Here is a 22,645-nt window from a genome sequence, read left to right on the forward strand (position 1 = left end):
ATTTAACCAGGGTCATATTCCTAGTAGTAAGTGATAGAACTGAACTGGAAACATTACACGCCAGTGTTTTTACCAGTCAGTTTAACTCCCTCATGTAAATATGCTGCCAATTTGTCCTATCAAAAAATCTAAGCGATCAGTATGGCACCTGGAGAAAATCTCTTCATTTTCCAAACTAGTAATCCCAATACTTTGTGTACTGAAAAATGCATTCAGGATTTTACCTTGATGCATGAAGAACAATCTTCTCTCCTCAGAGTCTCCTGTGGGATTTTAATTACTGGGAACAGGAACATAAACCTCGGTGTACTGATAACCTAAACATGTTATTGATAAAAATTAATGAAGGTATACAATATTCTAGGCAAGACCGTATTTCCATAGCTACATAAAAAGGAGTATGACATAATCTAGTGCTCTGAACTGGAGTTCACAGAGGACAAGTTTACCCCATAGGAGCAGGAACCTCTGGCCTCCTCCTTCATTTCCCACCTTTGCATGAATATTGGTGAATACAAAGAGGTCTCACCAATTGTTCTTAAGCCAGGGGGTGGGTGATATGAGCATCTGCCATGACCAACATTCAAGTTTCAGTGAATCTGTAGGCAAGTCACAACTACATAAACCCTGCTTTAGAGCATTGCACTAAATTAAGGTAAGGTTTTCCCCTTGATTTAACTTAAAAAAGTTACATTTAAATGAGGATCTTTTCATAAATTTTTCTTTACATATTTTAATCTAATAACTTTCTCCTTGATTTCTAAGAAATAGTCTATATACCAACTGAAAACCCTTATTCTTTTTTCTTTCCAAAAGTTTTGGTTAATGATAATACTTGCCTCTGCCTTCAAAGAATCATCCTCCTGAGACTCACAGTTATGCTGCCTTACCTACAGTAAACACTGACTAGGACATAATATTCATATCATTTCTTCTGCTGAAAATGAAGGTGTAAGTATGACCTACATGAAATTGGGAAGGAAGTCCTTACTTCCATTCTGTACCTTCACATGTGAATCAAATGCAACGAAATTGCTTTACATTTAACTTGGAAGGAATTTGTTAAATGTTAATTTAACCTTTCTTTACTGTATAGGAAAACAATAAATTTTTTTTGTAAAAGATTTTTTTTTTAGTCATTGTGACAAAATCCTTAGAGGGGAAATAAAATAACAATGAAAAACAATCAACCAGTCAGTTAGGAATAAATTTTAAGTCAGAATCTGCCTGTATTATAAAAGCCTGAAGAGGTAGCCTATTTAAAGATTGGCTTCTTTAGGAGTGAGGCTGTTCCGTAAAGACAGCTGCAACCTGAACAGAATCTAGTACTCCAAGGGTCAAGAATTAACAAGGTCAGGTGAATTTCAGAAAATGTTATTTGAAAGCTCATATAGGAATATGATATTAATATTTCAATACTGGAGGTATATCTAAACAAAACATTGATGAGGTTGAGACAAGAAAGGCCAAAACAGAATTATTACAGTGTGTTTTTAAATTTATACAGTTAGAAGTACTTTATTTTTAATAATTAGTGTTCTAGGCTAGGTGTGGTGGCACATGCCTGCAATCCCACCTACTTGGGAGGCTGAGGCAGGAGAATCCCCTGAACCAGGGAGTTGGAGGCTGCAGTGAGCCGAGATTGTGCCACTGCATGGCAGCCTGGTGACAGAGTGAGACTCTGTCTCAGTAATAATAACAAGAATGATAATTTGTGTTCTATTGCCACTGCTTTTTTTTTTTCTCCTGGTAAATGCTACAATAGATAACTAGCTAGCTAGCCAGATAGTAACATGAATATTTCTTTGGTTCTAGAAATTGTCCATATTTAAGCCATTGTGCCAACTGGAAGACTCAAATAAAAGACTGCATCATTATTTCAGTGGTATCAAGGCAATTATGGAAAGTAAGGGCATGACACAAAAAATGGCATTCCAAAATCCCCCAAATGCTCATAGAGCATAAACTCTTCTAATTGATGCAAGGAAGTGATCTTTGTGCAATATCAAACAGACAAGCTGGAGAAAGAAAGCTAGAGAAGAGAGGGAGGTGTTGACAATAGAAGAGGAGAGGATAAGAGGCAGGAAAATAGGTAAAGGGTTAGTGAGACAGTGAGCCAGACAGGAGGTTGGGAGTTACAGGACACTTTCTTTCTCTACTTGGAATGTTGATTTTGAACATTTCAAAATATAAAACCAAAACATCTCATTAGCCAAGAGCAGAATCCCTTGATCTCAGACTTGGTCAGATCCCCACCCTCTATTTTAAGCCCTCTTGGGAATGATTTTTTTTTTTTTTAAGTTACAAAAGGAATTGCTACAGAGTGCAAAGGACAACAAAGCTATAAATTATGCCACTGGACTAACTACATTCAAAAGAGTTGCTGGAAAGGGCATTGGCAAAATCTTCACTCTAAAGAGAACTTTATTCTGTGTCCAGAAGTGCACATAGTAAAAACAGTAACTAAATTTGAAAGCTGCCTGTCAATGCTTATCTGTCCTAAGCACCAATAGCAGAGAATGTTATTTTTGTACCACCAGCACCTCTTCCTCCTCCTAAAGAAAAAAGAATGTTTTGCTTTCAGGGGCCATTTCTCCACCAATCATAGGACAACAGTTGGCTCTCAGGGTTGGTATGTAACCCAAATCTTGCCAATCAGAGGAACACGTATTCCTAGTTCCTGCTATGGCAATTGGCTCACATATGGATACTTGGTCCAAACCAGGCCAATCACAATTCTTCCCAGAGCTTTTGCGGAAAAGTTTTTGTCTCTTTCAAAGATCATTTAAGTGCTAAATATCTTCACACTTTCATGACTTTCTCTGCTATCTTTTGAGGACAGCCTGATAGAGAATGAAGTCAACTAGTAGAATGCGAATCTATACAGGCAGAGAAAAATCAACCGAGAAATCAACAGAGGCAGAGAAAAATACCAAAAGAGATTTGATGGCATCATTTTAGATACTAAATAAAGTCTATGCCTAAAATCTTCAGTATCATAATCTAAACATTTCCTTTTTTTACTAGTTACAATCACTTACTGATATGATTTGGCTGTGTTCCCACCCAAATATCATCCTGAATTTTAGTTCCCATAATCTCCATATGTTGTGAGAGGGAACAGGTGGAACGTAATTGAATCACTGGGGCTGTTGGGGTGATCAGACCCAACACCAGGCCATGGAGGCTACAAAGTCCGGAGGAGTCAAAGGAATGAGAAAAGACAAGTTAAGAGATAAAGTGGGACCAGGGGGCCAATGCTAGTATGGAAGCTGCGAAGGCCCTGAGCTCTGGGAGCCCATGCTATTTATTGGTGATCAAACAAAGAAACAGATGGTGAGGATGTGGGGGTTGAAAGGAAGCAGTGTATCAAGCGAATGAGCTAAAGCTGTGATGGTTTAACATTTTCTTTGAAACATATGGCTACTTGAGATAATGGGAGTGCTAGAAGCAAGGAGCCAGCAAGTCTAGACACATTCCAAAGGCCACAAGAGGTTTTAGACCCTGGACTCGACATGTTCCAAGACTCTTTTACATTATGTCAGATATGCAAGCCCTGCCTCAGCTTCTCTCCCAACACTCAGCTTTTCTCCCAACATGGGGCAGTTACCCTCATGCTGTTCTTGTGATAGTGAGTTCTCACAAGATCTGATGCTTTTATAGCAGGCTTTTTCCCCTTTTGCTAGGCACTTCTTCCTGCCCCCATGTGAAGAAGGACGTGTTTGCTTCCCCTTCCACCATGATTGTAAGTTTCCTGAGTCCTCCCCAGCCCTGCTGAACTGTGAGCCAATTAAACTTCTTTCCTTTATAAATTACCCAGTCTTGGGCAGTTCTTTACAGCCGCATGAGAATGGACTAATACAGTAAATTGGTACTAGGAGTAGTGGGGTGCTGCTGTAAAGATACCCAAATATGTCGAACCAATTTCAGAACTGGGTAACAGGCAGAGACTGGAACCATTTGGAGGGCTCAGAAGAAGACAGGAAAATATGGGAAAGTTTGAAACTTCCTTGAGACATGGAGGGCTCAGAAGACAGGAAAATTTGGGAAAGTGTGGAAATTCTTAAAGACTTGTTGAACGGCTTTGACCAAAATGTTGATAGTGATATGCACAATGAGGTCGAGGCAGAGGTGGTCTCAGATGGAGATAAGGAACTTGTTGGGAACTGGATTAAAGGTCACTCTTGCTATACTTTAGGAAAGAGACTGGCGGTTTTTTGCTCCTGCCCTAGAGATGTGTGGAACTTTGAACTTGAGAGAGATTATGTAGAGTATCTGGTGGAAAACATTTCTAAGCAGCAAAGCATTCAAGAGGTGACAGAGCATAAGAGTTTGGAAAATTTGCTGCCTGACAATGTAGTAGAAAAGAAAAACCTACTTTCTGAAGAGAAATTCAAGCCAGCTACAGCAATTTTCATAAGTAACAAGGAGCCAAATGCTAATCACCAAGACAATGGGAAAAATGTCTCCAGGGAATGCCACAGACCTTCACAGCAGCCCTCCCATCACAGGCATGGAGGCCTAGGAGGGAAAAATGGTTTTCTGGGTCAGGCCCAGGGTCTCCATGCTGTGTGCAGCCTAGGGACTTAGTGCCCTCAATCCCAGCAGCTCCAGCCATGACTAAAAGGGGTAAAGGTACAGGTCAGGCTGTTACTTTAGAGAGTGTAAGCCCCAAGCCTTGGTAGCTTCTATGTAGTGTTGGTCCTGTGGGTGCACAGAAAACAAGAATTGAGGTTTGGGAATCTCCACTTAGACTTTAGAGGATCTATGGAAACACTGGTATCTCCAGGCAGAAGTCTCCTGCAGGGGTGGAGCCCTCATGGAGAACCTTTGCTAGGGCAATGCAGAAGGGAAATGTGGAGTTGAATCCCCTACAGAAAGTCCCCACTGGGGCACTGCCTAGTGGAGCTGTGAGAAGAGGGCCACTGTCCTCCAGACCCCAGAATTGTAGGTCCATCAACAGCTTGCACTGTGCACCTGGAAAAGCCACAGAAACTCAATGCTAGCCTTTGAAAGCAGCTGAGAGTGGGGCTGTACCCTGCAAAGCCTCAGGGGCAGAGCTGCCCAAGGCCATGGGAGTCCACCTCTTGCATCAGCATGATCGGAAAGTGAGACATGGACTCAAAGGGGTTCATTTTGGAACTTTACGATTTGACTGCCCCACTGGATTTTGGACTTACATGTTATATTACATGTTACATGCTATAGCCCCTATGTTTAAGCCAATTTCTCCCATTTGGAATGGGTGTATTTAATCAATGCCTGTACCCCCATTTTATCTAGGAAGTAACTAACTTGCTTTTGGTTTTACAGGCTCATAGGCAGAAGGGACTTGCCTTGTCTCAAATGAGACTTTGGACTTGGACTTTTGGGTTAATGCTTGAAAAAGTTAAGATTTTGGGGGACTGTTGGAAAGTGATGACTGTGTTTTGAAATGTGAGGACAGGAGATTTGGGAGGGGGGCCGGGGAGGAATGATATAATTTGGCTGTGTCCTCACCCAAATCACATCTTGAATTGTAGTTCCCATAATCCCCACACATCATGGGCGTGACTGGATGGGAGGTAATTGGATCATAGGGGTGGTTGCCCTCATGCTGTTCTCATGATAGTGAGTGGGTTATCACAAGATCTGATGGTTTTATAAGGGGCTTCTCCTTCTTTTGCTCAGCACTTCTCCTTCCTGCTGACATGTGAAGAAGGATGTGTTTGCTTCCCCTTCCACCATGATTGTAAGTTTCCTGAAGCCTCTCCAGCCCTGTGGAACTGAGTAAATTAAACCTTTTTCCTTTATAAATTACCCAGTCTCAGGCATTTTTTTTTTTTTTTTTTAATTTTTGACAGGATCTAACTCTGTCACCCAGGCTGGAGTGCAGTGGCACAATCTTGGCTGACTGCAACCTCCATCTCCCAGGTTCAAGCAATTCTCCCACTTCAGCCTCCCAAGTAACTGAGATTACAAGCACGTGCCACCATGCCCAGCTCATTTTCTTTTTTGGTAGAGACAGGGTTTTACCAAACTGGCCAAGCTGGTCTCAATCTCCTGAACTCTGGTGAGCCACCTATCTTGGTCTCCCAAAGTGCTAGGATTACAGGCATGAGCCACCACACCTGGCCTCAGGCAGTTCACTATAGCACCATGAGAATGGACTAATACACTAGCTAACTATCTGTGGTCATTTGATAAAAGAGTCTTAAATTAACACTTCCTTGTATGAATCCCTATATGTTTCAATGTAAGCCTTTACCTATTCAGGAAAGTTATTTTATTATGGCATATCTCTAGCAGAATGGTATGATTATTTCTAGATCTGATGCAATATTGGTCTCTCCTCTTCTCAGGTCCCATGTAAAATTTCCCTGTTCAACACGAAGAAAAAACAGAAAGGCCATCTCTTCTATAACAGAATGGACATTTAACACTCTAAATTATTCTTTGGTTTGTCTTCAGTATAAATGTTTATAATGTCAGCAATATTGAAATTGGTCATTTTGTTTCTCCCACAGCTTGTGCTCTGGGGTAAAAGATAATATATCTTTCAAATAAAAAGGACTGGGACGATTTAAAGGTTTTCTTTGCACACAAGTGCACAGACAACCCTATTCCCATTCCTACCCAGAGTGATAACAAAGAAAAAAGTAGTGGTAATAGAGCAACACGCTTTCTATTAATCCATCAAGCAGAAAAAAAAAAATTGGCCAAGCTCTAAGTCTGAGAAAATATATACCTCTAAAGTTTTGTGTTTGAGAAATAACAAAATATCTCCAACTAAAAAATAACAAAATCCCTCCTTCAACATACTCTGCATGCTTCTATCAGCATTCTCTTCTTAAAATATAGACCAGTACATGACCCTGTTCTGCAACAAAACCATTTCTTCTGATAGCCTAAAAAGGGAAGTTCAAATCTCTCGGCTTATAGTAGTCAAGGTTCTTCACAATTTGATCCTCTCTACCGTTACACACCTACCACTTACCACACCTCCAAGGCATCTCAGGCTCCAGAGAAACACATTGTTCTCAAATTATTTTCTCTGTCTCCAGTCTAACACTATTTGTAGTTCTCATTTATCTGTAACCCACCTGTTATTTTATTTTCAGTAACTGTTCGTGAGTATCCATTAGGTCCTAGTCAGCTACAGACGTCTTGCCTATACTTCAAGGCCCAATATACATTGCATTCCCATATATCTCCTCATTATGACTAATCTTTCTATGCTTCAATACTTAGATTACTTCTTATTTAAAGCCACAGCACTGTAGCAGACACTATGTTTGCCTACACAACTACAACACACCCTCCTCTTCTTCCTTAAAGCTTTGGTGATTTGTTTAGGTCACTGGTATGGTTCGAATGTTTGTGTCCTTGCAAAACTCATATGTGAAATCCTAACCCCTAAGGTGATGGTATTTGAAGGTAAGGTATTTGGGAGATGATTAGGTCATGAACGGGATCAGCAGTCTTATAGAAGAGGCCCACAAGAGATCCCTCACCCATTTAACAATGGGAAGACACAGAGAGAAGACAGTCATCTTTGAACCAGGAAGCTGGTCCTCCATCGCCAGATACACAATCTGCTGGTGCCTTGATCTTGGCCTTCCCAGCATCCAGAACTGTGAGAAATAAAATTCTGTGCTTTATAAGCCACCCAGTTTATGGTTTGTTACAGCAGTCCAAACAGGATGAGACAGTAACCACCATGCATGTGCTCCAGCACAGATGAGCTCCTAAAGCAAGTCTTGGGGATATGTAATGAACACTTTAAGCTAATCTGCTTCCCCTTCTCCTTGCCAGCGGCTGAGATAGGCATACCACAGAAAGGAACCATAGCATCTTCCACAACACCGGGCAACTGTTCTTAGCTGACCTTATAGTAGGGTTCCCACAACATATCTTAAAGAGGTACTGAATTTTTTGTTTGTTTGTTTATCCTGTCTTTTTCCTGCCATCATGAACAAGACTGAAATTGTGAATTACATTCCAAAACCCAGTTACATATTCTCAGGAGTGGTAGTAACTGTGGTGAGAACCAAAACCAGCTTGGACAATAAGGACCAAAACCACCTACCCTCCCCAGTTCACTGTTTACAGTAACTTATCTATTTTATTGTCTTCAGTAGACTCCAGGAGATTCTTGCCAAGGACAATAACTTTACTGTTCATCATAGGAACTTCCCAAAAGAACTGTTAACTCCTTCAACTGAAGCATCAACAGTTTACTATCTAATACTACTGAACTCCTGTCCTCAAAATCCCGGCCTTGCTATTTCTGCTTCTTCTAAACTATTATATCCTGATTCTTGCCCAATCCTAATCAAGTCCCCACACTGAAAAATTCATCTTAGACCAAACTCCAAATTAACAAAATCTGGTTTAGCTTTTCTTCCTCCAATTCACTATTAAATAAATCTGTCAAGGTAAAATTTTCCGTCACCACAGAAAGCAAATAAACTCAGCTCTGTTTTCTCAACATAGTGTCATGGTGTCTTAGAAGCTAGCATTTAGTTAGTTAAATTGTTCTCAGTTATATTATTTGGCATAGGGCAAACATTGATTGGCTTTAGATATTTTTAAGTTCAGTGTGCATTTCTAAAGTTGTCATTAAAAATAGAAATTTGATGTACAGTCTAAATTAGTAGAAAAGAAAAATGGAATAAGAAAACAAGCTAAATGAATGCAAGAAAGGAAACTGAAGCAACAGAAAATGAGTACAAAAGAAGTAATAGAATAGAATCCAAAATATCCATACAAACAATCCACGTACTAGATTAAATTCCACAGTGAAAATATGAATATTTCTTTGGAATTTTTTTAATGCTACTCATGTTCCTTTCTAGAGAGACAACTATAACATACACAGACACACATACTAACATGACTGGACACATACAAACAAGGACATAAGAAAGCTGAAAGTAAAAGAATGGAAAGAATGCCAGACAAAAATAACCAAAACTACTTGATGTTGCTACATTAACATTAGGCGTAATATACTTCTTGAGGCTAAAACAAAAGATTAGTAACAATAAAGAATATTACATTTCTGAAATTGTATGCATCAACTAACATAATTTTAAATGATATAAAGCTTTCAACAGACCAACAAGGTGAAATTTGCAAATACATGTAACCTCTATTAAAATAATTTAATGCAACTGTCTCAGAAATTGATATATCACAAAGAAAATATCAGAAAAGATACAGATGCTGTGCACAACTGCAAAAATTGATGTAATAGGAACATAAATACACTACTGCAAAAACATGCATTCTTTGAACAAAGAATATTTGAAAAAACTAAATATCTGAAGCAAATGAAGCAATTATTAAATTTCAAACAACCTAATTCTTTATTCAAAACACAATTAACTTAGAAATTTGTAACTGCATTTTAAAAACTCATATACATACGAAACTTTAAAAATTGCTTCTATATAATCTATGCTTTAAAAGAAGAGAACAATAGATATTGTAGAAATCTTGAACTGGACAGAAAATAAAATACCACATTATCAAATTTGGCAGGGTGCATCTACACAATATCTATAAAGAAATTATTAAGTTTATATGAACAATTTAAAAATAAAACAATTAAAATAACATTCAACTTCAGAAGTTAGAAAGTACTTCATAACAGAAGAGAACAAAGGACATAATGAATGTAAGAAAATAAATTTAAAAAAAAATATATATATATACACAGAGAGAGAAGCTAGCCATGTGCAGAAAGAGTTGTGCTTTGTGGAAAATTATTCATAATTTCTGCTTTGAATAATTCCCTCCTGGCTATCTAATTCCAATTCTGTCGGAGCTCAGCACCTTTCATTGCCTTTGAACTATTTTACAACTCAGTAAGGTATAAATGATTTATATCAAATAAAAATAATTATTGTCTATAGACATATAAATAAACTATGTCCAGTGGAAGTTTAATGGACTTCTCTCCCTCACTGTGGAAGAGGCCAATTTTGCCTCCATTTGCACATTTATTTCTATATTCCTAATCTATAATTGTGTCTGTTCTTTGAATTGTTATTAAACTGGTTATAACATCTGATTGACCCCTTTATTAATAAGTTAAAACATTTAATACGTGTTTACTTAATATCTACAGAGAAGTCAAATTTTACCTTTTGAAAACATTATTCTTTAACAGTCATAACAGAGCCAAAATTTGTTTCTTTGAAAGAACAATGAATAAACCAAATCATAGGCAAGACTAACTGAGGAAACAGAAAAGCAAAGCAAAATGAAGAGGAGTGAGCACAAAACAATATTAGCAATAAAACAAAAGACATAAAGATGCAGCAGAAATTAAAATCTATTAAGGACACATTGTGAAAATACTAATGACAATAAAACTAAAACTTCAAAAAAATGCCTAGAAAACATAAAATGAATAACTGTCTTTAAAAGTGGACTCATAAATGGATGCTAAAAAAATTGGGTGATAGACTGCCACAGAACAAGAGTTGCATGTTTTTAAAGTATATCCCCATAAATCACATTAATTACAATGTGGAAAAACAAAGCACAGAGAAATCTGGTGGATAGTCATCAAACTCATGTCACTGATAATACAAGAAAGTGACATTATAAGCAATCAGAAATACTTACAAAGAGCATTCTGGCCAATATATTTTAGCAGGACCTAATTATGAAGAAATATGCAGATAAATTAATATTGAGAGATCTAATTATGAATAAATATTCAGATAAATTAATATTGAGAGACAGTCTGTAGAATGGTCAGGAATTGTTCAAAATTCCTGACCAATGTCATGAAAGGTAAGAAAAGACAAGAAGACTCTTCCAGACTAAAGAAGACGAAAGAGTTACAATAACCAAATGCAATTATAATGTTTTATTAGATCAAAAAGATGAAAAAATGATTAAAAAACATTTGGGGATGATGGGAAACACTGGGTAAGAGTTTCATATTAATGTTAAATTTATTTCACATGCTACTGCTACTAATGTTCGATGGGAAATATCCTTGTTCTTAAACAACACACAGTGGGTACAAAGTGTCATAATGTTGGCAGCTTACTTTTAAATCCAAAAGAAAAGAATAATAAAGATATTTTCCCTAAGGGGAAAATGCCTCTTAGCAAAATAAAAACTAAGGAAAGCACTTCAAATGAAAAAGTAAATTGAAGGAAAACAAAACATAAACCTTCATCAACCATCATACTCAATATTGACATGTTAAGAGCAAACCCTTTAGTCCCAACGGCCGCAGACGGAACAATTTCAGCAAGAAAGTTAATAATGATAGATTTTGCTTATAACACAAAGAATAAAATAAATATTATTAATTTTTACTAATATAAATGACAGAAGGAAGAAATGAAAAAAGGAAGGACAGAAAAACCTTCTTTGCTGAAGAATTCCAAATAATATATGCATATACCCTTTAGGAGGTGGAGCATAATCAGTATCTCCTTGAGTGTGGGCTAGAATTAGCTACATACATCCAAATAATAGAATATGAAAGGAAAATATATTACCGTAGCAGAGCAGAAGCCCAGCAGATACCACTATACATAAGTGATCAAAGCTAACATCATCACTAATAAGTAAGGCTGGTTGTATGTACCTCCTGATAGGATAAGGGCATATCACCTATTTGGAATTCTTCCCCAAAACTTATAATCTCAGTGTAAGCATGACAAAACATGTGAACAATCTAAACAGGGGGGACATTCTACAAAATACCTGACCGTACTCTTCAAAACTGTCTAGTCATGAGACACGAGGAAAGAGAAACAGTCACAGATTCTAGGTGACTAATGAGACATTACAACTAAATGCAATGAGTTTAATCTGAAAAAGATCCTGAAACAGAAAAGGGTGACAAACTGGAAAAACTGCTGACATCCAAATAAGACCTGTAGTTTAGTTAATAAGACTGTATGAATATTGATTTCTTAGTTATGCAAATATGCCAAAGTATGTAGGATGCTAACATTGGAGGAATCTGGGTTAAAAGTATACACAACTCTCTGTACTATCTTTACAACATCTTGTAAATCTAAAGTTATTCCAAATCTTAAAGTTTAAGTTAAAACGAAGAATAAAAGCAGGAAGAAGACAAAGGTATATACTAATTCAATCAACAACATAATAAGAGATAGAAAAGGAACAGTAAAAGACTTGGAAGAAAAAAATCTTTCTTCTCACAGACGATACCATCTTTTGCATAAATAAAATATAATTTCCACAACAACTGTCAAAATAAATGAAAAAGCTTAAAAAGTTTTCTAGACATAAGATCAATACTAAAAAATTGATTGCATTTCTAAACACCAGCAATATACAGTTAGAAAATGTAGTGTCAAAAAAAGATTTTAGCAATAGCCTATAAGGAATCTAGAACTAACTCTAAATAATGGATGTGCAACATCATTATGAATAAAATTTTAAAACCATACAGACATTAAACAAGACTTCAATAAATGGAGCAATGTAAATAAAGTTCTCCATTTGTATATAAAGCAATGTAAATAAAGCAATGTAAATAAAGGACAGCGTCATTATTACTGTGATGTCAGTTCTCTTCAAAATGATCTATACATTCAATGTTCTTACAATAAAAATAACAACAGTAGTTTTCAATGAACTTTACAACTATTTCTCAAGGTTGAAAACAGTAGCTTTCAATGAACTCTATGACCTATTTTTATACTAAAAAGCAAAACATCCACAATGCTCCAAAATGGGAATAAAATAAGGTGAGATTTGCTTATCACAAAGCTTCTAGAATGCTACAGCAGTTAAGACAGTGTCATTCATTTAAGAAAAACAAAATTGACCAAAATAACAGAAGAAACAGAGCAGACTACATATAGAAACCCAATCTGCAAGTCAGCTGACTTTGCACTTCACTGGGGAAAAGAATGACTATTCAATAAATGATGCTGGCATACTATTGGATACCCTCCCAAAAAACCTCATACCACCAACATAAGTAAATTCCAGATAAATAAAGAAAAATTAAAGGCAGAATTTAAATAGCCAAACAGATCAATATAAAAGGAGCAAAAGACATGAGCAGGCATGATAAAAAGGTAATATGAATGGCTGATAATAAATATAAAAATTTCTCAACCTTATTAGTAATCAGAAAAACAAAATAAAACCAATGATAAGGTACAATTTCACACTTACCCATATTACAGTTTTTTAAAAGACAGATCAGAAGTTGGTGAGAATGCTGTGCAACAAAAATTTTTGTATATTGTTGGGAAATGTATAAACTGATAATTTTGAAAAAACAATTTAACTCTACCTAGTAAAGCTGAAAATATAAATGTCTTAAAACACTGAAACCATTGTCAGAAAGTCTCAAAGTTTTATTGCTCTTTTGCACAAGGAGAACTGGAAACAAGTCAAATGTTCCTCAAAGCAGAAGACACAAAAAAGGTTGATTATTTCTATGATGAAATATTATACGTCAAAGACAACAAATGATCTAATAAGCTATCTGCCTCAATATGAACTAATTTTAAAAGCATAATTTTTTTAGGTTTGCTTGTTCTGAAACATAGGTTAAATCATAAAAGAAAGCACATGGTATTACTCCATTGATACATATTTCAAAACAGCCAAGGAATTAAGTATTTTTGTAAGATCACACATGAGAAATATGTACTTCTTATGAAATTATAGAGAAAATCAGGAGAATGAGTAACAAAATTTAGGACAATGATCATATTTGCAGTGACAAGAAGAAGGTGTAATCAGGAAGGAATATGGGTAGCTGGTGTCACATGGCTCTCTTGGTGTTGACCTGTGGGAATTGGAACTCTAGGAGAAAGCACAAGAAAGTGCTAATAATACTCCAGTGACTGCTACTTTTGTAATGAAGTCCTTTGTCTCTGACCCAGAAGTCTCCTGTCTTCATTAGCATCCACAAAAGGGATAGGATTACTTACTACTTTGCAAGTAGGGCAAAATCTTACACCCCTTGTAATTTTTGACAAGATTATGTTTATATATAAAAAAAGACAAGAGGTGCAGTACAGCATGATGAAAAACTGCCTAAATAGGTGTTAGGAAAAATGGGTTTAGCATTTGTTTAGGTACCAAATCTGAATGAGATCGAGGGCATCTGCTTTACTCCTCTGGTAGTCTTCTAAAGATAATCAGGGTAGCTTCTAGTTCTCAAAGTCTAAAATTATAGATGTAAGGAAAAACAACAACATGAAATGCACAGTCACAGAAAGAACAAATGTGAAGAATATGTAACTATGTAAATGCTAAAGATAAAAACTGTGATGACAGCAAGTACAAAGTTTATTTCATTTGTACTGAAATATTTATCTGCAATATACCATGAGATGAAAATTCTCTTTTAACTTGTATATCAAAGAGAAAATAAAAAATCCAGTGAAGAAGTTCAAGTAAAATATTTTCATGTTATACAAATGTCATTGAAGTGAAAAATCTTCAGTAAGACCACCCAACCTTGACAAGTGTATTCATATGGGATTTACAGAGTAATATTTGTATGACATACAGTAGGTGGTCTTTTGCGTGGGTGAAATACTCCAGCTGACTTTGGTTCATGAATGCTTCTAGGATAATTATGACGAATTCCTACCTGGCAAGGCATAACGTTAGCCTAAATATCTAATGCTGCTTTCTGAACTATATTTCTTCTTTGTGATGTAATATTCAAACTTCTTAGTCCTGTGCATGGGTATGTATCCAGGTAATATGTACCTGTGGATAGAACTTTTTCTTTCAGTAGCTTATCATTTATTTTATTGATTTGGCTATGAGGAAGGTCAAATATAAGATTTTTAGCAGTAACCGCGACTTTGGTTTTCTAGCACAACTACATTCCTTTATACAGCTTTGTATTCTCTAATCCTTATTTTAAATGGTTTTATTCCATGTATACTTTTTTTACCATAAATTATATTAAATAATTTTAGAAGTAGGTAGAAAACAATGACTTTGTATGCACAATGTGTCTTCCGATTTTAAATGAAGACTTCAAATAAAACATAGCTTCAATAAGGCTGGAAATTTCTTAGATCATCAGAAAAATAAAACAAAAGATGTCATTTAAAATCAGATCATCAAAATTAAGCAATTTGAAAGACTTTTAACAGTTGTTACATTGTTGGGATTTCAAGTATGATCACTTACTTGCATATGTCATCTTCTGGGTCTTCAAGCCCAAATCTTTCATCAAACGTAAGTTGTATCCATACATTTTCCTCTACTGCTACTAATCTCCATACCAAGACCGTATTTCTTGGATAAGTATGAGGAAACCTTGGGCTGTGAATACTTCCATTAGTAGACACAGTAATAATTCTCTCATGCTGAGGATCTTGTACTCCTAAAGCAAAAACATAGACATAGACATACATTTAGATTTCAAAAATTATAGGTATCAAAGCAAGTGTTTATTATTCGCACTTTACCTCAGACAAGTGCTGAGTGTGTTTTATATGATACATGCCAAATACCACTCTTTCCAGAACTGATCCAGAAAAAAGATTATTTTATCATTGTTGAATAAAAACCTGTTTCATATTTATACTTGAAGGAAGATAGCAAATTACCCTTTTAAGGAATTTAATTACTGAAACATCAACTACAAACTCTTTTGGAGTCCTAAAATCACAATAAAGCTGAGTTAACATTCAAATTTTTGAGAAGTTATCAAATATGAGACATTTTAGAATAAAAATACACTAGATATAATTCTATTTTAAAAATACAAATAATGATTTTAATTCTCTAACTTAAAAATAAAAGCTGCAGAGCTACAGTCAACTAATTATTCAAAGATTTGCATTAATTTTATATATGGCAAAATAAGAAGGGTATTAAGATAGTTGAAGAAAGTGAAATGTGAGGATAAGAGGTAGAAGTGGATTAGTAGAAAAGACTGTTTTCAGCTTTTCTCACTGATCTTTGAAATGTCAATTAGCATACCATACGACACACTATTTACAGCTTCTAACCTCTTTTTATTACCATTGCTTTAGGAACTGAGCTGGCAAAACGTTCTTAATAACAGCTCATTATTTGGACCCATAACTTCTGGGAAAAACAAAAAAGGAACGCAATACAAGTTCAGAGCTTCACGTGAACTGGAATTACTAAATAACCTCAAATCTTAAGTGACTCTGAAAAGTAAAGCAAGATCAAAATAATGGTCTCAATTTCTTGTTATAAGGGATCTATTAGCAGTACATGAAAATATTAAAATATAAAAAATGTTGCAGCACTTCTCAATGCATGAATACACAAATATGAATTCTAAATCTCCAAGGGCAGAGTATAGTACAAAATGGCTTCCAAGTTTGTTAGGCAAGGTACCTTTTCACATTTATGAAATGCTAAAATATACTGTTAATAATATCTCTCTTCCTTTTTATTAAAATGTTGGGGAAAGAATTAAGAGAAAGGGCAAGTTGGCACTGCTGAGAAAAGAAGTATTCCTATACCCAACCAGTTGAGAGTTAATAATGAGACAAAACCCACAATTGATAAGTTATAAAATAAGCAGTCATTGAACCACTCCAAAAAATGTAAGAACTAGGCTAGTTATAGGCTCCAGGCCATAAAAATCCATGTAAGGGCCATCACGGTGGCTCACGCCTGTAATCCCAGCACTTTGGGAGGCCGAGGCGGGTGGATCACGAGGTCAGGAGATCGAGACCACGGTGAAATCCCGTCTCTACTAAAAATACAAAAAATTAGCAGGGTGCGGTGGCGGGCGCCTGTAGTCCCTGCTACTCCGCAGGCTGAGGCAGGAGAATGGTGTGAACCCAGAAGGCGGAGCTTGCAGTGAGGGGAGATCCCGCCACTGCACTCCAGCCTGGGCGACAAAATGAGACTCCATCTCAAAAAAAAAAAAAAAAAAATTCCGTGTAAGGATGCTAACTTCCAATGAGAAAAACAACAACAACAACAACAACAACAAACTTTTAAATATCCCTTATTGAATTTCTAATACTATTTTATTTCAAAAAAAGTAAAAGCCTTAGACTGGACATTGAACACATGAAGTGATATGCATGGTAGGATATCTGACAATTTTATAGTGCAACTTTTTTTTTTTTTTGAGACGGAGTCTTGCTCTTTCGCCCAGGCTGGAGTGCAGTGGCCCAATCTCAGCTCACTGCAAGCTCCGCTTCCTGGGTTCACGCCATTCTCCTGCCTCAGCCTCCCGAGCAGCTGGGACTACAGGCGCCCGCCACCACGCCCGGCTAATTTTTTCCGTTTTTAGTAGAGACGGGGTATAGTGCAACTTTTATATACTCATAATATCACAACAGTCTTTAGCAATGCCTCAATGGTATTCATAATTTGGAGATATGCTGCACAACACTGAACACTGTATTTGCAGTAACATCATGGAGAGATTACCATTACTTTATAAGCACCATTATTCATTCATTTGCCCCTCGACATCCACTGTCTTATATATACTTAATTACTCTCCAAAATAAGGTAAGTATCATTGTATTCACTGCCTTTTGGATATGTGCCATCAAGCTGTGTAACAGAGTTTACAAAGTCCTATGAAATGACGACATTTTAGATTAAACCCTACATTTTTCTTCTTTCTTCCTTTTGTCTTTGTATTATAGCTTTCTGCCATTTCCTCTTCTTCATTTATTTTACTTCCAGAAACCTAAGTCCCTTTCCACCAAACTATTCTCTGTCTCTCTACTCAATATCTTAAAGTCTGTATCTTCTTTTATCTTCGCACTAGTGATCTCACTTCCTTTATGATAGGTAGAATTCTAATATGATCTCCAATTGTCCCTCATCCTTTCATAATCCTCTCCTTGAGTGTGTGAAATCTAATGGGATATTACTCCCATGATTAGGTTAGTTGACTTTGAGCTAATCATATTTGGGTGGGTCTAACTTTATCAAATGAGCCCACAAGATAAACTGGGTCCTTCCTAAACCCAGAGAAATTTCAAAGTGTGAGAGATACTTCAACAGGAAGGTGAGTCTTTATTTCTGGCTTTGAAAATGCAGGAAGCCATGTGCCAATGGACGTGGGAAGCCTCTAGAAGCTGAGAACAGTCTAAGGATGACAGCCAGCAAGGAAATGAACAACTCAGTTCTGAAAGATTGAGGACCCTGGTCAGCTTGGAAGCAGACTGTTCTCTACAGCCTCCAGAAAGGAGTCTAGTCTGGTGGACACCTTCATCTGAACCTTCTAAGACCGTGAACAAGAATCCAGTCATGTGGTGCCTGGAATTCTAACTGACAGAACTGAAGTTGATAAAGGATATTTTAAACTGCTAAATTTGTAGAAATTTCTTACATAATATTAGAAAACTTATACACCTTCTATCGCACACAAAGCTGTTTGAATTATGGGTATTTCTTTTTGCTCACAATTGTCAGCACTAATTGCAGTAACTGCAGCTACTTTTCATTTAGTATTTATGTTAATCAAAATATGTTAACATTATTTCACATTAATAAAATACAATTTAAGAATGTTGCTCTAGGAAACTTCCTGAAAGACACAATGTCAAGGGTTGTATATTAGTTAGACTATGATTAAGGTTAAAGAACAACCTGTTTAATCCTAAACTACCGCAAATAATTGTAACGTTTTTATTTATGAGATATAATTAAATAACTAAATAATAATCTTCTCAGTGCTAAAATTTTTCCTCAGCAGTAAGCACCCTATACAGAACATGTTTCCTCTTAATAGATGCTAATATTTGATACTGCTATTGGCTGTAATAATATATATAAAATAATTAACGCCTTTTCTACGCATATTATTTAGCACCAGTGTTGTATCTCCTAAGAATATAGAAGGAACTATAAAGTTAGATGAATTCTCCACATAGACAAATTTTATTAAGAAAATAATGCTCGGCCCAGGCACTGTGGCTCGTGTCTGTAATCCCAGCATTTTGGGAGATGAAGGCAGGTGGATCCCTTAAGCTCAGGAGTCTGAGACCAGCTTGGGCAACATGGTGAAACCTTGTCTCTAGAAAAAATAACAAAAATTAGCTGGACATGGTGGCATGTGCCTTCAGTCCCAGCTACTTGGGAGGCTGAAGTGGAAGGATAGCTTAAGCCCAGGAGGTTGAGGCTGCAGTGAGCTGTGATGGCACCACTGCACTCCAGCCTTGGTGACAGAGCAAGACCTTGCCTCAAAAATAAAAAAGCAAAACATTAAAAAGAAAGTAATAATCATAAACTCTTGAAACGTAAATTCATTAACTATTTTCAAATATTTCTTTCAAAAATGAGTTTATCCCTATTGTCGAAAGTTTCTTCTGATAATCTACATATTTCAGAGGTACTTACAGTAATTTATAAAAATAATCCTTCTCATTTTGGCAACTAGTATTCTCAATGAATTATTTTTTCCCATCAGATTCATTAAAACCTAGCATCTACCCTATTTTGCTTCAAAACAAATGCCTTTTATCCAAGGCACTCATTACAAATATAGCAGTGTTTGGCATATAATTGAGAAAACTACATAGCTATTAAAAGATCTGAATTCTATTTTTATATCTTCAGTCATAAAGCGCATGGCTAAAATATATATACTTAAGTTTGTGTTTACATTTTTTCCTTTATAATTCACTATTCAATTAGACTATAATTAAACATAATTTAAAGACTGAAAATCTGGGCCTTATTTGTGGTAAAAAAAAAAAAAAAATTCTAAATTTTCTTTTAAGTTAAATTGCTGCTCCCAAAAAATTCACCTTGAAATGCAAGGAGGTTTGCCACCAAACACTTATGATTTGCAGATGACTGTCAAAGTTTTATGTAAATCTCAAGCAACTAGGCCTATAATCAGAAGAAGAAAGAAAAAGAAGCAACAAACATTAAGTTTACCAAATTAAGACACTGTGCTTATATTCTGTTGTTTTAACAGTCATTTCTTTGAACATATAACTTTACTAGTATTTTAGGGATGAGAAAAGTACCCACTTGAGAATATTTTATTGAACATTTGCTTTTCCTATATCCAACAGACAGTATAGTCAAATTACCAAAAAAAAAAGTTTATAGTCAAATCACTAAAATATTTATCACATGATCCTTGCACTCTTGTATACTTTAACAAGAATCAATCTTGTACATCTTAGATAACGAGCCTGACATGAAAAATGAAAATATGTATAAATACTACATTTTAAAAATTATAGACACTTTCAGATTACCATACCCAACTCCTCTTAAGGTAGAGGTACTGGAAACTAAAATGAATAAAAAATTTAAAAAAGGAAAAGAAGAGAGATTAATAATGTAAATACTGTAAAATTGTTGACTATATGTGTATATATACAATTCAGTTATATAGAATCACTATATATCTGTAAGTAGCCAGTTTAGCACTTAAAATCAAAGCAATTCTATAATGTTTACCATGCATTACATACTCTTGGTTCCTTTAAAAAAATATTTATTATGGGTGAAAGAAGGTGCTAGTAAGAGAATCATAAAATGCAATTCAAATTATAATCCTTCAAAATGCTACATTATTAATAAAGATAACACTAACGAGGAAGTTTCTGGATAATATACAACTCCTAAAAATCATCCATGTCTTTATGCTAATGTTTTAAGTTGATTTTAGCAGAAAAGAAATGATAGACTAAAATTAGGTAAAAAGAAGTAGGTCTCGAATCTTGGTTTAGTTTGGCAGTTGTGGATTCTGCTCCTCTGTTTCATGTAGGCACGACTGTAGCAACATGTCACCAGTAAACAGATCGGCCTCACGGATGTCCTGTGACATTTTGGATGTATTTGCTTGCAAATATGTGTTATTTTCAAACTATGTAAAAATGCATTTCTCTTAGAGTGAGATGCATGTATTCCCCATTCTTACTCTATAAATTGATAATACACACATTCACCCATTTAATTTGTGCTTTGCTATGCTCACTGTTTTTTTCACCTGTGATAATTTTTCTACATCCTAATGTTGCTAGTTTGTGGATATAGCTATTTCTGCACCTGCTTTCAATCTCCTTAATTCTCAACTAACAAAATTCACTTTTAACAACTGTTAGTTAAAATCATTGACATATATATACACATATAGTTTCACTGGCTCCATGAGCTGGTGTGTTTTTGCCTAGGAAATGCAGAGTAATTTCATCCTAATCTTATTTGATTCTGTAGAGAGAAGGTATACTTGAGGTCCACAGAGCAAACAAATCTCTCTCCATCAATTGCAAACTATATAGAATTACTCCATTTACATGCTTAATATTTTAAATTCTATTAATATAAAAGTATAATGATGGGCTAGAGGGAAAAGCGACTCTAGTTTCTGCTTTATCATCATTTCCCATATCTTTAAGACAAATAGCACAATAAAACAACAAAGCTAGTGTTGGTTACCTCCAACTATTCCAATTACACAAATAAATATTCACTAAGGAAAAGTAAAAAAAGTGATTGCTATATTCAGTAAACCACGGAACTACTACAATTATTTAGAATATGTCCAGTTATGGCTCCTGAGCTTATCCCAGAAGACAGTTAATTACTTTATTCCTGAAGTTAAGAAATAACCAAAAATTATATATTGAGAACCTATTATGTTTCAAGTACTTCTACAGGTGCTTAAAAATGAAGCCCTGTCCTCTTCATGCGATAACCTCTAGGGTTGTAATTTGGTTTCATTCCTGGACCAGCTATACTAGTAAATGAGCCAGTTTCAGATGTTACCTCTTTTGGAAGGCAATAGCTGATTCCTGGTGTACATTCCCTTTAGGAGTGACATTTTAATCATAATTATGGATTCACTTTTCAACCACACTACAATTCCTAGAAGGTCAGCTGTATTTACTGAAGCCCATAACCTGTTCCTGGTACATGGCACCACCTAATACCTATTGATACTCTAAAGAAACTTGAGATTATACAAACGTGGCAGAAAACAATTTTACATATCACTTCAACAATTCATCCTTCACTCCTGAACTTCCAGACACTGTATACGATAAAGATAATATGATTTACAATTTATAGACCCTAATAAAGTCCCTTAGTTTACATTTGATGTCTTACTCAAAGTTCATCCGTAATAACCTACAAACATATTTCAGCAGAAAGTGATAGGACTTAGAGTACGCATTATTGAGATTTGCCATTTTCTTAATATACCTACTTATTTTGAAAATAGAACACATTTTATAATGTACCACACCTTGAGAATGCCACAGTTGTAGTCATTATTTTATCTAAACTGTAAAATATGATCTATTTGATAATAAAATCTGTTATTTTAGGAAAGCCACTTGATATCTGAGGGTTTTTTTTTTTATAAACTGGAGATAATCACAGGTTGATTTAAAGTTCAAATGAAATGATATTTGTATAAAAGAATTACTAATCAGTATCTAAGTAAATGGAAGACCACTGGCCATCATATTGTTTAACTCAAATAGAATAAGAGAGAAAATTTACCCACACATACTAGGTTTCCTGATGTCATCAAAAAGAAGACATATGTAAGACATAACACATCATTGGTCATCTGTATAAGCCTTCTGATTTTACGAACATCAAATTGATTAAGCAAGAAGCAGTGATTTTTAGATAGTGATTTCAAATTTCTGATTTCCTTCTACAGCTTAATTAAAGAAGGAGGAAAAGGAGC

At 35.5% G+C, this 22,645-nt stretch overlaps 1 protein-coding gene across 3 annotated transcripts in view; it reads right to left on the minus strand.

Moving 5' to 3' along the window:
* The window catches only part of PDGFC (platelet derived growth factor C), a 210,243-nt gene that overhangs the window by 73,928 nt on the left and 113,670 nt on the right, over positions 1–22,645 (minus strand). For all 3 annotated transcript variants that reach the window (XM_004040554.5, XM_055384106.2, XM_063705620.1), the window contains exon 2: positions 15,160–15,355. In XM_004040554.5, coding sequence (XP_004040602.1) covers positions 15,160–15,355 — 196 coding nt within the window. The remainder of the gene's footprint in view (positions 1–15,159; positions 15,356–22,645) is intronic.

This window comes from Gorilla gorilla, chromosome 3, assembly GCF_029281585.2.
Source record: "Gorilla gorilla gorilla isolate KB3781 chromosome 3, NHGRI_mGorGor1-v2.1_pri, whole genome shotgun sequence".
Taxonomy (NCBI): domain Eukaryota; kingdom Metazoa; phylum Chordata; class Mammalia; order Primates; family Hominidae; genus Gorilla; species Gorilla gorilla.